The sequence below is a fragment of the Sinohyriopsis cumingii genome, chromosome 4 (assembly GCF_028554795.1).
Source record: "Sinohyriopsis cumingii isolate HCF-2022 chromosome 4, ASM2855479v2, whole genome shotgun sequence".
Classification (NCBI taxonomy): Eukaryota; Metazoa; Mollusca; class Bivalvia; order Unionida; family Unionidae; genus Sinohyriopsis; species Sinohyriopsis cumingii.
Genome location: NC_142964.1, coordinates 120,067,781 through 120,082,865, shown reverse-complemented (window position 1 = coordinate 120,082,865; position 15,085 = coordinate 120,067,781). Strand labels below are relative to the sequence as shown.

General features: G+C 34.6%; 1 protein-coding gene across 2 annotated transcripts in view; it reads left to right on the top strand.

Annotated features, from left to right (window-relative positions):
* The first annotated feature begins 10,199 nt into the window (after positions 1-10,199).
* The window catches only part of LOC149802005 (uncharacterized), a 9,617-nt gene continuing 4,731 nt past the window's right edge, over positions 10,200-15,085 (top strand). Inside the window, exons 1-2 of one of the 2 annotated variants that reach the window (XM_089956407.1) lie at positions 10,200-10,278; positions 11,289-12,850. In XM_089956407.1, coding sequence (XP_089812533.1) covers positions 11,357-12,850 — 1,494 coding nt within the window. In that variant the 5' untranslated portion in view covers positions 10,200-10,278; positions 11,289-11,356. Of the gene's footprint in view, positions 10,279-11,226; positions 12,851-15,085 lie in introns of those variants that run through there. The other variant, XM_089956405.1, reaches the window with a different exon arrangement.

The following is a 15,085-nucleotide window of genomic DNA, read 5'->3' as shown; positions in this document are numbered from 1 at the left end:
TATTATATTATATAGATAGATAGATATAGATATACACACACACACACACACACACACACACACACACACACACACACTGTACTAAATTTGGAGTATGCGCACATGGTTATAGCGCCCCGTTTTAAGGATTTCTTACGTTTTTGTGATTACTTGTCTGATTATTGGAATTCGGTGCAATATAAATATTTCGTTGCACGAAATTATTAGCCTATTGCTAGCAGCAAACGTCACGGAGTAAAGTGTTAGTGAGTTTCCATGATGCCATGGTTCACTAGTAGTGAATTCAGGTCCAAACCGAATGAGTGTCCATAGTTCCTATTAAAATCTAGTGGTGTACATTGGTGGTCAGACTGCAGTGGCAGTATTTACGGTAAGAAACCGGTAAAGTTCACTATGTAACCAATAAGAAAATAGACTCGCATATACCGTTTATGTCGCCATGGTGGCAAAGGTGATGCAGTTGAAACTGGCGAAAAGTGTCTGGAAAGTATAGTTTGACTGGCTTAAGGTGGCGTAGTTAAAATAGTTCCTTGTGTTATGGGTTAGTTGTATAGTTTCTACGGCGCGAACTGCTGGCGGTACGGAAACCTGATGAAGAGAAACCATGCAAATGTGCGGTTGATAGATATTTGGCAGGTTATGAGATCTGTGGTCTTGCATTGATTAGAGCAAAATTTATGTATAGAATGGAAACGTTGGGCTTTCTAATTTACAACTGAAACTGTATGGAAGTCTTTGGAAATTTGGGGTAAACTTATGACTTCTAGCGAGACTAGCGCCAGGGTTTGACACCACTCGGTCAAGTAGAGACCCCTGGCTTGTAAGTGTGTGTGTGTGTGTGTGTACATACATACACACATATAGATATATCACATTTATAATTTTATATAGACTAAGTATAAAATACGGTTCTAAAAACTTTCCAATTCACTTATGCTGTAGATCGTACTGATGTCTTTTGTAAAGATGTAATTAAAGTGTAGCTGAAGAACAGAGTTCCTGGGTTACATTTCGACGACAAAAAATGTCACGTTAGGGAAAACTACACAAGACGTACAGACACGGGGAGGCTTAATGCTCATTTACAGCAGCGAGATGTTTCAAACTGATATATGAACAACTCGAAAGGCTGGCGTGTTTGGTACCATTGATAGGCCTTTCTTGACGCTAGCACCAAATACTATAATAGTCATGGATATATCCCTGCTCGACGTTATTTGATTTTAAAAAGTCTTCTTAATTATCCTTAATCCCTCTGGGATTACCCTTCAAGAAGAAAATGACTTTCTCAATCCATACTGTATGAACTCCTCGCGAGAAATCGATACAAGTTTAAAGTACTTTACACAAATATACACTTTTCGGCAGATTTCGTTGCGCCAGGCTCACAATATACAATTTAAAGACATTTTTACAATCAAGAACCCTAAACTAGAATCGAGGTATATATGATAAGGGATGTACAAATTAAACATAACACACTGACACTAACGTACAACCTACTCATTATCAGTTCTAGAAGAAGCGACGCAGGTGACATTCATGCAACCTAAAGATTGTCAGTTAAAGAAGAAGCTATGGTAGTCACTAATTGAAAGGCGGGAATTATCTATGAATGTAAATCACTGACCACAGATCGATTATATCCAAAATTAAAGAAATGTTAGCTGATCTACTACATAAAGCTATTCATCTGCGTGAAGGGGGCAAGGGCCAGTTTCTATGTACAAAATTAATGCCGCAATCAGCAACCTAATATATAAAAATGTCATTGATAAAATCAAATACACAAGTGAGGTCAAAAAGGTCCATATGTTTAGATATCTATATTAAGAAAGCATACGAATATTACCCACTTGACCAGAGAAGTCAATGGCAGTTCATAGCAGAAGAAGGATATGCACTCAGCCCCAAATTTATCCCTGCAATTTTCATGCCCGGAGGTCATTTTTGACACCATGTGATGCTCACAGTGCAATTGAAAATAGTTGTCATAAAGCCGTTTTTGAGATATTCTATTTGCCCCAAACCCATATGTTTACTCCTATGGGAGGCAAGCTCTTCTTCCTAGCCGACCATTGGTATTTCACTATCAATATACTGCAGAGTAACTAAGTAAGGTGTACATGTCTGACATCAATTTCAAGAACAACACAAGCCCGAGACACCTAGTTGACAAACATATCCATATCTTTAATAGGTAAGCAATAATAGCTGAAAAGATCACACCATAACCTTAACTTAAGAAATTTGCCATGGGCGAATTTACGAATCTGTACCCTGCCACCTAAGTAAATTGTCGGCGAATATCGATAATTTACACAGCACTTAGAACATATGCCACTGACGACTCGAAAACATTTTTTTATTGTTAAGAAAATAGGTAAAATCCTAGTATGATGATATGACTATCCATCGGTGAGTGCTTTTATTTATGTTATGTTTTAATGATTGTAATATGTTACTAAGTTGTATGTAGCTCAAACCAAGACACGGACTTGTATGAAGACACTGAGAATTTTGCTCTCGTGTCATACAAGACATTTACTTAATGTCGAACTTAAACGCTTGGTTAATCAAACATGTCAACATGGCATAGTCGTGTCATGGGATCAGTTGTTAAGCAATTTATGTATACACTAGTAGAACAAAGAATACAGAAATATTGATGTTCAAACGTGACTCCGTTAGTCATTAGAGAATACATAGACTAAACACTTACACTTAAATTTATTTGGTAATAAATATTAAAACAAAGCCAATGCAAAAGCATGCACATCAATATATTCGTTGTTACGAATTAAACGCTTTTTATTAAAGATCAGATTTTGAGGACATGTATGGAAAATACCAAAGTACATCGTACTTCCGGTCAAATCTCAACTGCTCTGCGACGTCACGCGTTCAACTACTATTCAGTACGTTTAATTCAAATTGCCTCAGCACTAAATAACTACTTGTGTTGCTGTGTCGTAAAACACCAAACCAAAAACTTTAAATTAATACAAATACAGCTTTGCAAAATCGTGAATAGGGATACAAATACAATACTAACTGAATAGTGATACAAATACAAAACTAATTGAATAGTGATACAAATACAGGCTAATTGAATAGTGATACAAATACAAGAATAATTGAATAGTGATACAAATACAAGATTAATTGAATACTGATACAAATAAAAGAATAAGTGAATACTGATACAAATGCAAGAATAATTGAATACCGATATAAATACAAGAATAATTGAATAGTGATACAAATACAGGCTAATTGAATAGTGATACAAATACAGGCTAATTGAATAGTGATACAAATACAGGCTAATTGAATAGTGATACAAATACAAGACTAATTGAATAGTGATGCAAATAAAAGAATAATTGAATACTGATACAAATAAAAGAATAATTGAATAGTGATACAAATACAAGATTAATTGAATAGTGATACAAATACAAGAATAATTGAATAGTGATACAAATACAAGATTAATTGAATACTGATACAAATAAAAGAATAAGTGAATACTGATACAAATGCAAGAATAATTGAATACCGATATAAATACAAGAATAATTGAATAGTGATACAAATACAGGCTAATTGAATAGTGATACAAATACAGGCTAATTGAATAGTGATACAAATACAGGCTAATTGAATAGTGATACAAATACAAGACTAATTGAATAGTGATGCAAATAAAAGAATAATTGAATACTGATACAAATAAAAGAATAATTGAATAGTGATACAAATACAAGATTAATTGAATACTGATACAAATAAAAGAATAAGTGAATACTGATACAAATGCAAGAATAATTGAATACCGATATAAATACAAGAATAATTGAATAGTGATACAAATACAAGACTAAATTAATAGTGATACAAATACAAGACTAACTGAATAGTGATACAAATATAAGACTAACTGAATAGTGAAACAAATACAAGACTAATTGAATACTGATACAAATACAAGAATAATTGAATAGTGATACAAATACAAGACTAAATGAATAGTGATACAAATGCAAGACTAATTGGATAGTGACACAAATACAAGACGAAATAAATAGTGATACAAATACAAGACTAATTGAATAGTGATAAAAATACATGAATAAATGAATAGTGATACAAATACAAGACTAATTGAATAGTGATACAAATACAAGACTAATTATTGAATAGTGACACAAATATATAACTAACTGAATACCGATAAAAATACAAAACTAATTGAATAGTGATACAACTACAAGACTAATTAAATAGCGATACAAATACAAGACTAATTGTAAAGTGATACAAATACAAGACTAATTGAATAGTGATACAAATGCAAGAATAATGGAATAGTGATACAAATAACAGACTAATTGAATAGTAATACAAATACCACACTAATTAGATAGTGATACAAATACAAGACTAATTGAATAGTGATACAAATACAAGAATATTTGAATAATGATTCAAATACAAGAATAATTGAATAGTGAAACAAATACAAGACTAATTGAATCACACATTATTTATTAGGTATATTTCTCCTTCATCTTAATTTATTTTATTTTATTGTTGGGGATTATTTCGTTGTTGATTAGAAGTCATTGACATCATACATTATATGTTTGTTCAGAGAAATCATCGTATAAGGATAAACAACCACCAATTTGCACAGTAATAATTTATCAATTTAATAGTAGTTCCCACTCAAAGATATATTTATATCCATTGATATCAGTTATTTATTCTAACTGACTAGTATAATTTATTTTATGAGAGAGAGACAGAGAGAGAGACAGAGAGAGACAGAGAGAGGGGGGGGGATGGAAGGGAGAAGAAAAAGAAATAAAAAGAATTTTGGATATAATACGTGTTAACTTGTCAGTCAAACACATTTTTTCAGGGATGGTGGTTGTGGAACCACCATTATTAAGTGATATTAGCATCAGTAATTAAAGGATAAAGTATATCTTTCAAAGACTTACATCAGTTTTCGTCAATGGCTGCATGCTGGTTTTATTTTTCAGTACCTATTCTCTCTCTGTCTCCCTCTCTCTCTCTCTCTCTCTCTCTCTGTCTCTCTCTCTCTCTCTCTCTCTCTCTCTCTCTCTCAAAAGCATACATTCTAAGATATTGTTTTCAGTAACAAAATAATTGACTTACGGCAGATGATGACGCTTATTCAGTTTTTATGATTCTGCTATATATAAACGTACTTTCGATTAGTTCTTTCTTTCTTATCTGACCTTTCATTCTATTTACACTATACATTGATTGATTGTACGACAGTAGATTATCGAGCAAGTTAGTATCCATCCTAGCTGAGATTCAGTGATGATGACAGACGTAACAACGCGCCGATGTTAAAACAAGCAAAAGCAAATTGTTGGGTTCGATTCACCAGACGTACATAGGTTGCCATGGGACAGGACAGCTATCTCACTGATGGGTATCGGTTATAAGACTCTCTCCTCTCCTGGTATATGTATTAGAGAGTAAAAAGTGAAAAGATATGAATAATGCAATTACAGTACCATTTTATTTTTATTTAATAATTCAACAAACTTAAAATACGCACTTGTTGTACTAGAATACGTCATATATGTCATAGATGTTGAGGTTACGACCGTAATTCAACATAGAAGTAGAAGGGGTACCATGTATGTATGTATGTATGTATGTATGTATGTATGTATGTATGTATGTATGTATCTATGTATGTATGTATGTGTGTGTGTGTATGTATGTATGTATGTATGCATGTATGTATGTGTGTATGTATGTTGTTGTTATAGGGCTTAACGCCATTTTTCAGCACAAGGTAGGCTATACATGGCGGCCAGTATTAATGGTGGAAGAAGAACCCGGGAAAACCCCGGAAAGAACCACCGACCCACGAGAAGCTACCGGCAAGCTTTCTCACATATCCACATTTGCCAAGCCCGAGACTCGAACCCACGCAGACAGAGGTGAGATGGCAGTGATCCGTGACGGAGAGCGCTTTAGACCACTCGGCAACTCGGGGCTCCATGTGTGTGTGTGTGTGTGTGTCTGTGTGTCTGTGTCTGTGTGTGTGTGCGTGCGTGCGTGCGTGCGTGTGTGTGTGTGTGTGTGTGTGTGTGTAAATAAACAATACATGTACAAAATGCGAGTTCTTTTAGTGCAGTGAAATGAATATGATTGTATCATTATTCAGGTATGATATATGGATCTTATTTACAAGGTGGACATTCTGTCCAAGGATAGGCCTACACCTTATGGTAGGTAATCAAATGAATATACAGGATAAATTTCTGTCTAAGGACATAACTTATATCAGGTATTTCGTTTTATTTACAAGGTGGACATTCTGTCCAAGGATAGGCCTACACCTTATGGTAGGTAATCAAATGAATATACAGGATAAATTTCTGTCGAAGGACATAACTTATATCAGGTATTTCATTTTATTTACAGGTGGGCTTTCTGTTGAACTACATATCTCATAGAGGGTATTCATCTTAGTTACAGGTGAATTTTCTGTAAAAAGACAACTTATAGTAGGTGTTCATTTTTATTGCAGGTGGACTTACCTTCCAACGACAAATATTATGGCAGGGATTTCATTTTATATACAGATGGACTTTCGGTCGAAGGAAAAACCTTATGGCGTGTATTCCATTTTATTTTCAGGTGTACTTTCTGAGGACGAACATACCATATAGCAGATATTTAAGCTTATTAACAGGTGTACCTCCTGTCGAAGACCACACTTTACAGCATGTATTTCATTTTATATACCGGTGTCTTTCCGGGGAAGACATCTTATGGCATGTATTTTATTTTATTTACAGGTGGACTTTCTGTTGAACGACATTCTTTATGGCAGGTATTTCATTTTATATACATGTGGACTCTCTGTCGAAGAACGTACTTTATGGTAGGTATTTCATTTTTTTAGGTGGACTTTCTGTTTGAAGGACACATCCTATATCAGGTATTTCATTTACGCACTGCTAACTTTTACGAATTTTTACGCGTTTTGTTCTTATATATAAAATATACCCGTAAACATTGACATGCGTTATCAACATGTTCACTAGCGTTCTTAATCCATAAAACAACCAGATGTGTAACAAACTTAATAATTCCTGTTCACCATGATTTCCTAAATACGTTTGGGGACATGGTGTTTGACATTACCTTTTTATGACGCCTTTTAAACGATATTCAGCCTGCAATGGACAGGGTGCATACCAATACGGGGAGCGAAGTGTTCACTGCAAATTACAAAATGCTTCACTGACAACCGATTATTGTTGTGGTTTTTTGTGTTTTTTTTTTTTTTTAAATTATATATTACGTCCAATTCCTGACTTTGAAAACAATAATCACCGCAAGAATCATTTCTGCAATCAACTAGCATTTGTTTTATTTTTTATTTTTTTTATTTTCTTGTGAATGAATGATAATGATGGACACAATGAAAATGATCTTACCCAAAGGTTGTTTAACTCATGACGTCACAGGTCAGGTAGGTGCTTTTATGAAAGCTAGCACTATACTGTCTATATCTCGCAAGAAAAAAAAAGGACGAAATTTTATTGGAGGGAAGCATTATTGTAAAAATTTTAAACACATATTTTTGGGCATTTTTCTATCTTAAACAATTCTCTCGTATATCTCCAACAATTCTTTTGGTTCGGTTTTATTATTGAAAGCATGGAAAATGGCGGGGAATAATTATGCTTCTGTTTGGCAGGATTCCTATAAGAATAAATGCAACATCTTTGTTTTCAAATCCAGTCCATGTTTTCTAATAATAGTTGTAATCACTTTTAGACCAAAAAAAATTCTTATTTCCATCCATCTCAATCCTGGTGGCCTAGACAATTATTGATGATCGAGATCCTATAGGTGCTTCTGTTTTTGGACGATTAAATCGGTTTGTTCATACTGTCGGTCGGATTTGAATAAATACAAAAGCCGCCATTGGCAAAACGGGATATTTCCTCTCGCATTGACTCCTTCTGAAACGATAGACTCTTCCAGCATTCCAGCATGCTTTTGGATGACAATAGTCATAATCACTAAGATGTATGTCGCGTTTCTCGAGAATGGCACAGTATTACAAAACCTCATCATTTCGAGTGGAAATCAAGGAACTCGGAATAAACTATATTACTTAAATACAATATGAACAGATCTAGATGGTTTAAGAAAGGGAAAGTTAAATGCCTTTCTCACAGACCATACATGACATACGAGGTGATTTGAAACTGCCATTATGTAGAAGTTCATTGTTTTCTTGTGCAGAATCATTATAAGGCTCATCTTATTGATTTATTCTAGTCTTCTCCAATATATTTATGATACTTATAATCCATGATGTAATCTTCGCACACCGGTATACAAAGACTTGACCTCGCACCTCTACCCTTGATTAAAAAGTTCATGTAGAACTTAGATTTCTAAAATAAATTGAAACTTCCGCTAACTTTATACCAACTACTGCTATTTTGATTTAATTTTAAGGGCAAAAATGTTCACATTCTGTTATTTTCAGAAACAAAGTTTGTGTTCAATATTACGATCTACGTTTTTTGTTGGGTTATTTGGGGGGTGGGGGTGGTTGGTTATTTTGTTGCTTTTTTTGTTTGGAGAGAGAGTTTTTTTTTTTATTTGCTTGAGTTCTTTCATAAACGTATACACCATGCATACTCGCATATTATTCGGCTACAACAGCAACCTGTATAGATACAGATCTGACGTCGCATAATGCGTTGGCAGATCTGTCTCATTGTGGTTTGTCTGGAGTAAACAGAATAACAACCAATATAGAAAAGAGAAGAAGAAAAGAGCAAAGAAGAACAGGTGGTTTAAAAACCCGGAAGGCAAGTCTATAATAATAATAATAATAATAATAATAATAATAATAATAATAATAATAATAATTTATCACTATTATATAATATCATCGTAATGATAATAATAATAATAATAATAATAATAATAATAATAATAATAATAATAATTTATCACTATTATATAATATCATCATCATTATCATCGTCATCATCACCATCTTCTTCAAAAAATGCTTCTGAATATAATGGAATGATTACCACATCAGATCTGAATGCACAACGAATATAATTGCATGATTCCCCACTTCAGATCTGAATGCACAACGAATATAATGGCACGATTCCCCACATCAGATCTGAATGCACAACGAATACAACGGCATGATTTCCCACATCAGATCTGAATGCACAACGAATACAACGGCATGATTCCCCACATCAGATCTGAATGCACAACGAATATAATGGCACGATTCCCCACATCAGATCTGAATGCACAACGAATACAACGGCATGATTCCCCACATCAGATCTGAATGCACAACGAATACAACAGCATGATTCTCCACATCAGATGCATTGCGTGGTTTCTTTACATAAATTTGTCTCGAAACCTTATCAATACATTTAGCATATATATTTCTCATTTTGTTTTCTAAATAAAGACTAGTATATACTTATTATCTTGCTTCTGTCATTTATTTTTAGCTTACATCACCTATGATATATCCTTCTAAATATTAAACTGCTTTGTTAACTTTTATTGTCGTACCTATGTGTCGACATTGATATAATATGGAACTCCGGCGTTTTAGATACATCGTGTGCAACGATAAAGTTTTAAATTCCACTATTTGCTTTCATCGACAATAATGCTCAGTTTTTGAATGTTTTAATTTCCACTATTTGATATTAACGACAATAATGATAAATTTTGTTATGTTATTTATTGTATACTTGCATTTTAATGCTCTCAAAAGAATTTTTTAAATCAGACAACTTTAAAACTATCATCATGATTTCTCTTATACTTGATCTGTTTTATGTTGCTTGACGAAGACATGATATGTGATAAAGAATAACCGTTCTAGAACTTAAACCACAGTTCAGCTGTTGATTGGGGGTTAAACATCAGGCATAGTTCTCTACATCAAAAGCACAGTGCGAGAAGGATTACAGGTATATTAAATCAAAGCCTAACTATTGATTGTGATAAAAATAAATGTTTTAATACGCTAATTCATAAACAGACCCAATTTGATGCGATTAATGGAATGCAATATTCATCTATCCGAATAATATGCTCCATTATCTGCAATGATACTGTGTAATGGTAACCTTATTTCTTTTAGAAATACGAATGACTGTTAGAGGTGAATTATCAGAGAGAACAGTTCAATGCAAAATGGTAACTCCCGCCGAAGGACATCTCTCTCTCTCTCTCTCTCTCTCTCTCTCTCTCTCTCTCTCTCTCTCATACATAACACGGTATCGACCTACTGTTGCTATTATACTTACAAGTTCGAATGCAGCTGCTATCTTGAGTGCCATTATATATCATACTTTGCATTACATACCTTCCAGGAAGGGCTGTAAAAAAAGATCTTCTTATACCTGTTGAAACACGAGTAAACAATAAATTAATATATCACGTACAAGTGTTTTTGGCATATTTATAAATTGCACAAATAAGCAGCTAACACGTAACATGTCTTTCTGTCTGTCTATCAGTTTGTCTCCCTTTATGTGTAAATGATCTCTAGATGTACCAGTCCATGTAACTCAAAGTCATTTATGAATCTTCATACTTATCTTCTTTCACATATTTTAAGTATATCATATTTTAAAGCAGAGAGATGGAGAGAGAACGGCAGGTATGTAAGTACAAAGGTACGTACGTACCTACCTACCTACATACATACGTACGTACGCACACATACGCACATCCATCCATCCATCCATCCATCCGTACGTACATACAAACATCCATACATACACATACATACATACATACATACATACATACATACATACATACATACATACATATGACAGAAACTGTCCCCCCATTTCGGTTTTACATTCTGTCAATAGACAAATGATAACTTTTATTCACGTCGTTGATAAATCTACTGAGCCAAAAGTTAAGTCATTAGCAGTAGTGGGAGAGGTACATATTATTTCTCTTCATTAATCGATCGCTTTACATCATTGTGATGACGGTGGAATTTATACTGGAGATCATTTCACATTTAAACTACGCAGGCATACTTGATAGTAGACAGATACCTGTCTGCTTGTTTACTCCCGCTATGATTGGTTGTACCTGGTAATTTGTCGACTGACGAGAAGAACCGTTCGCAGCTTGTCACGACATTAGCGAAGAATCGATTACTCCGGTTTTATTTTCTTTTACAGCTGTTCTCTGCAAAGCGAAGGACTCCATCGTGTGTGTGAGTGATAGAAGATATTCAGACTGAAATGATATGGATTCATTCAAGGATCTAAAAGAATGGTTGATGCAAAAGTTTCAACATTTTTCCACAAAGGAGCCTGATGTACCGAGAGAGGCAAATTGTAGAATTTTCAAGGCACTAACTCCGCAGGGTATTCCAGAATTTGTGATCCCTGGGTCTGAGAACTCCTCAAGAAGGACAAGCGATTGTTCTGCAGATGATGAGGCATCCAATGTTTCAAAGAGAAATAGTTTTGGGGGAAGAAGTCATACTTCTTCTCCTCCGGTAAGCCCAACAGATTCTCCCACTCAAACGAAGACCTTTCTGTATTCTCGAGCAGATATGGCTGTGTCCTCAGCCCCTGTAACTCCCAAGCACGAACGTGATAATATTATATCATGCACAGATCAATGTGATGACCAGGATGGATTTACAAATGATGACCCCCTATCTATCGCTGCGATGTCTCTCCCTCATCTTAGGACCAAGACCTCGTATGGGTTCACAACTCTCTCCGAATGTCCCAATACTAGGAGAAAAGAATCGCTTTTTCATTCATGCGGAGAGAGTCTCTTACCTCGAAAAAGTTTTAAAAAGTTAACAAAACAAAACTCATTATCCAAGTCAGAAGATAATGTTGGGAGACAGTTTCTTAGTCTTCAGCTGGATCAGATAGAGAGCCGAGTCATGCGAAAATCCAGCAATCCGTGTGTCATCGTGACGACGGAGGAATCGCCGGAGTTTGTTAAGGATTCCAAATGTCGTTCATCAACTGTCTCCAATGAGCTTCTTCTGTCCCAAAAAAAGTTTCATCCCTTCAGGCGTCATCGCGTATACAACAGACGACGTTCCTCTTTGGTAGACCAAGTGTCAGGGCCCGACAGTGAAAAGGAAAATTCCTCCGAAAACTCTTCCCATACCTGTAGCTCCATCGACGCTAGCCCCGACCATCAGCGGCAGAGCCTAGGGGAACTTCATGCACCCCCTTTTCAAGGGCAAACCCAGAAAAGACACTCCGCGCCTAATGTCCCCGCAAGCGTATCGAATCCATTGGATAATCTGGACAAGATTCGTTCGTCTTCGTGTTTCACTATCGGAAAAACACCTCGCGTTGATAACTTACATGCACCGCACGGGGAGCTGAAATTTAGCTTTCAATATCTTGCTGCATCGAAACAACTCAAGGTTTGTCTCATCAGAGCTGAGAATTTGGGTGGCGAGAACAAAACAGACCTTAATATGAACTCTTTCGCAAAGTTGTACTTGATGCCTGAAAAGGTGCAAAAACAAAGTGGTAGCGTGGTCAAGCATACGAAAAATCCAAATTTCAACCAAGAATTTTACTTCCAACAACTTACTTTGGACGAGTTACACAATATGGTGCTTCGTATCAAACTTTTCAACAAAAGTCACAACCTCAAACTGGCAGAGTTTATCGGCGAGGTCACTATGCCGCTGGAGAGTTATGACCTTCTTCAGGAAAATCGGATTTGGAAAGACCTAGAAACAAAAGAAGACAGAGAGGTTAGTTTTCAATTTAATTTCATTACCGTCTATACTCGCTTATACGTCGAATCCAACTGCAAACAACATAAATGTTGATCCGCCGTGACATAATGCTCCTGCAGATCATGCATGTGTTGTTTGTTCTACTGATTACTCCTATCAAACTGTACAGACCCAGATCTGCCGGCGCATAATGCGTTGGCAGATCTGGGTCTTAGCAGTTCACATATATAAGAGAATACTTACGGTATTTTTCTTTATTACTAAAAGAAAGATATTAAACCATTTTGATTGAGGTATGTAATAATTTTGCAGATGAGCTAGAAACTTAAAGTGGTTCTACAACAACATCAAGTAGTATTAGGCAAAAATTACTAATCTATATATTGATCACTTATTATATCTTGGCATCTGCCTTTATATAAACGCTTATATAAATTAACGAAAATTCGAATGCCTGTTATATGCACTAAGCAAATTAACTACTGCTTGCTTTACTCAATCTTTTCTTTAAACATTTTCTTTATTTTTCTTTCTCTCTTCCTTCCGCATCTGCAATTTCGCTCAAGCTATTGCTAAAGACACAAAGGATATAGTCGCAAATTCCGCTGATATTGCGTATTTTCGAGGTTGTAGAAATGATGAAAGGGACTTATATTCTTGACAAAGAAGAATGTAGAAATTCATAATTTAGCAATTAAATCAAGATTTGATTAATTTGGAATGAAACGTTTCAGAGAACGTGTGGAATTATGAGAGGAATTATTCACTAAGGCAAAAAGCAAAAAATGGTTTCTGGCAGGAAACCCATCCTGATATTCGCTACCGACCCTAGCACTGTTTTTCTCCATGGGATTAAATTGTCTTCTTAAAATATTAATTTGTGCATCTAACTGAGCTGAATTAGCCCGGTACTAGAAGTGCTTAATACACTATATATCTTAATCATTAAAATATATAAAGTATAAAGTGCTTAAACAAAATTTTAAAAGAAATTTATAAAAGAAATTACCGAAATTGGTATCAAAAATGAACTCGTTTATCAATGTACTTGAAGTGCTTTGTACTATATATATATATATATATATATATATATATATATATATATATATATATATATATATATATATATATATATATATATATATATATATATATATATATATATATATATAATGTGTGTGCCCGATTGTGTATGTGTGTTTAAAGAAAATACCTACCCAAACTTTAAAAACAGTGTAATATGAAACACATTTTTTTGCCTATTCATGGGCAGTGACTTATGTTGAATAGAAGCCAGATTCGAAAAGGACAATTCCATAGCACAGTCATTTTCTGGTACTCTCAATAATCGAACATGTCGGTATTTTTCAGAGAAAATTTGGTAACTACGTACCGAATTCTTGCGTCAACCATGGTATCTTATGAATCTCACGAACATAAATATGCATTGTTTTATGAAAGTTGTTTAAAATTTGCCATATGATCCCTATGGGGCTATATGATCCTTAAAGGTCCTTGATCATTTTAAAAATAGTTTTGTAGGGTAGTGGGGTAGAACAATTTTTGTCTGTTAAATTGTCTTTGGATGATTTTATTTAACTCTGTAGCTGGCTAAGATTTCTCAAACAGACCAATAAGCTAGACTCGGGAATCCATGACTTAACAAGATTAAATACTAAAATTACCAATCAACTGTTTTATATTTGAATTTATGTTTTACTAAAAGCTGGTGAAATTCAACCGGGAACTTAACATACATGTTCATGACAACAAAAGACAAAAAAATCGGTGCATTTCAGACTTGTTTCTTACAGCTAATGGTTAAGTGATAGATGTTATTTCCACTAAAACTTGCCATCTACACCCCAACCCCGAACAGACAGTAAACTTTCCGAAATTACGTTAACTGCTAAGTGCCAATCAATTATTGATCCTGGAGAAGGAAGTAAAAAATGTTTCTAGTAGTACCATAATACTTGCGAAATGCGCAAGGCCAACTTTCTCACGTGATTGGGGAAACAAAACAACAACAACAACAAAAAACCACAATTTAAAGTATGTGAACGTTTGAGCAAATCGAACGCAGAAATTTAACATCTCAGAAATAAATTTCATATGTACACACTACTGATATTTTAAGCTGCCTGAGCTCTCCATTGAGAATGATATAACTGAAGACATTAACCGAAAATGTATTTCGTTTAGTATCATATAGCATTAATTTTTTATAAATATTTTAATGGCATGTTT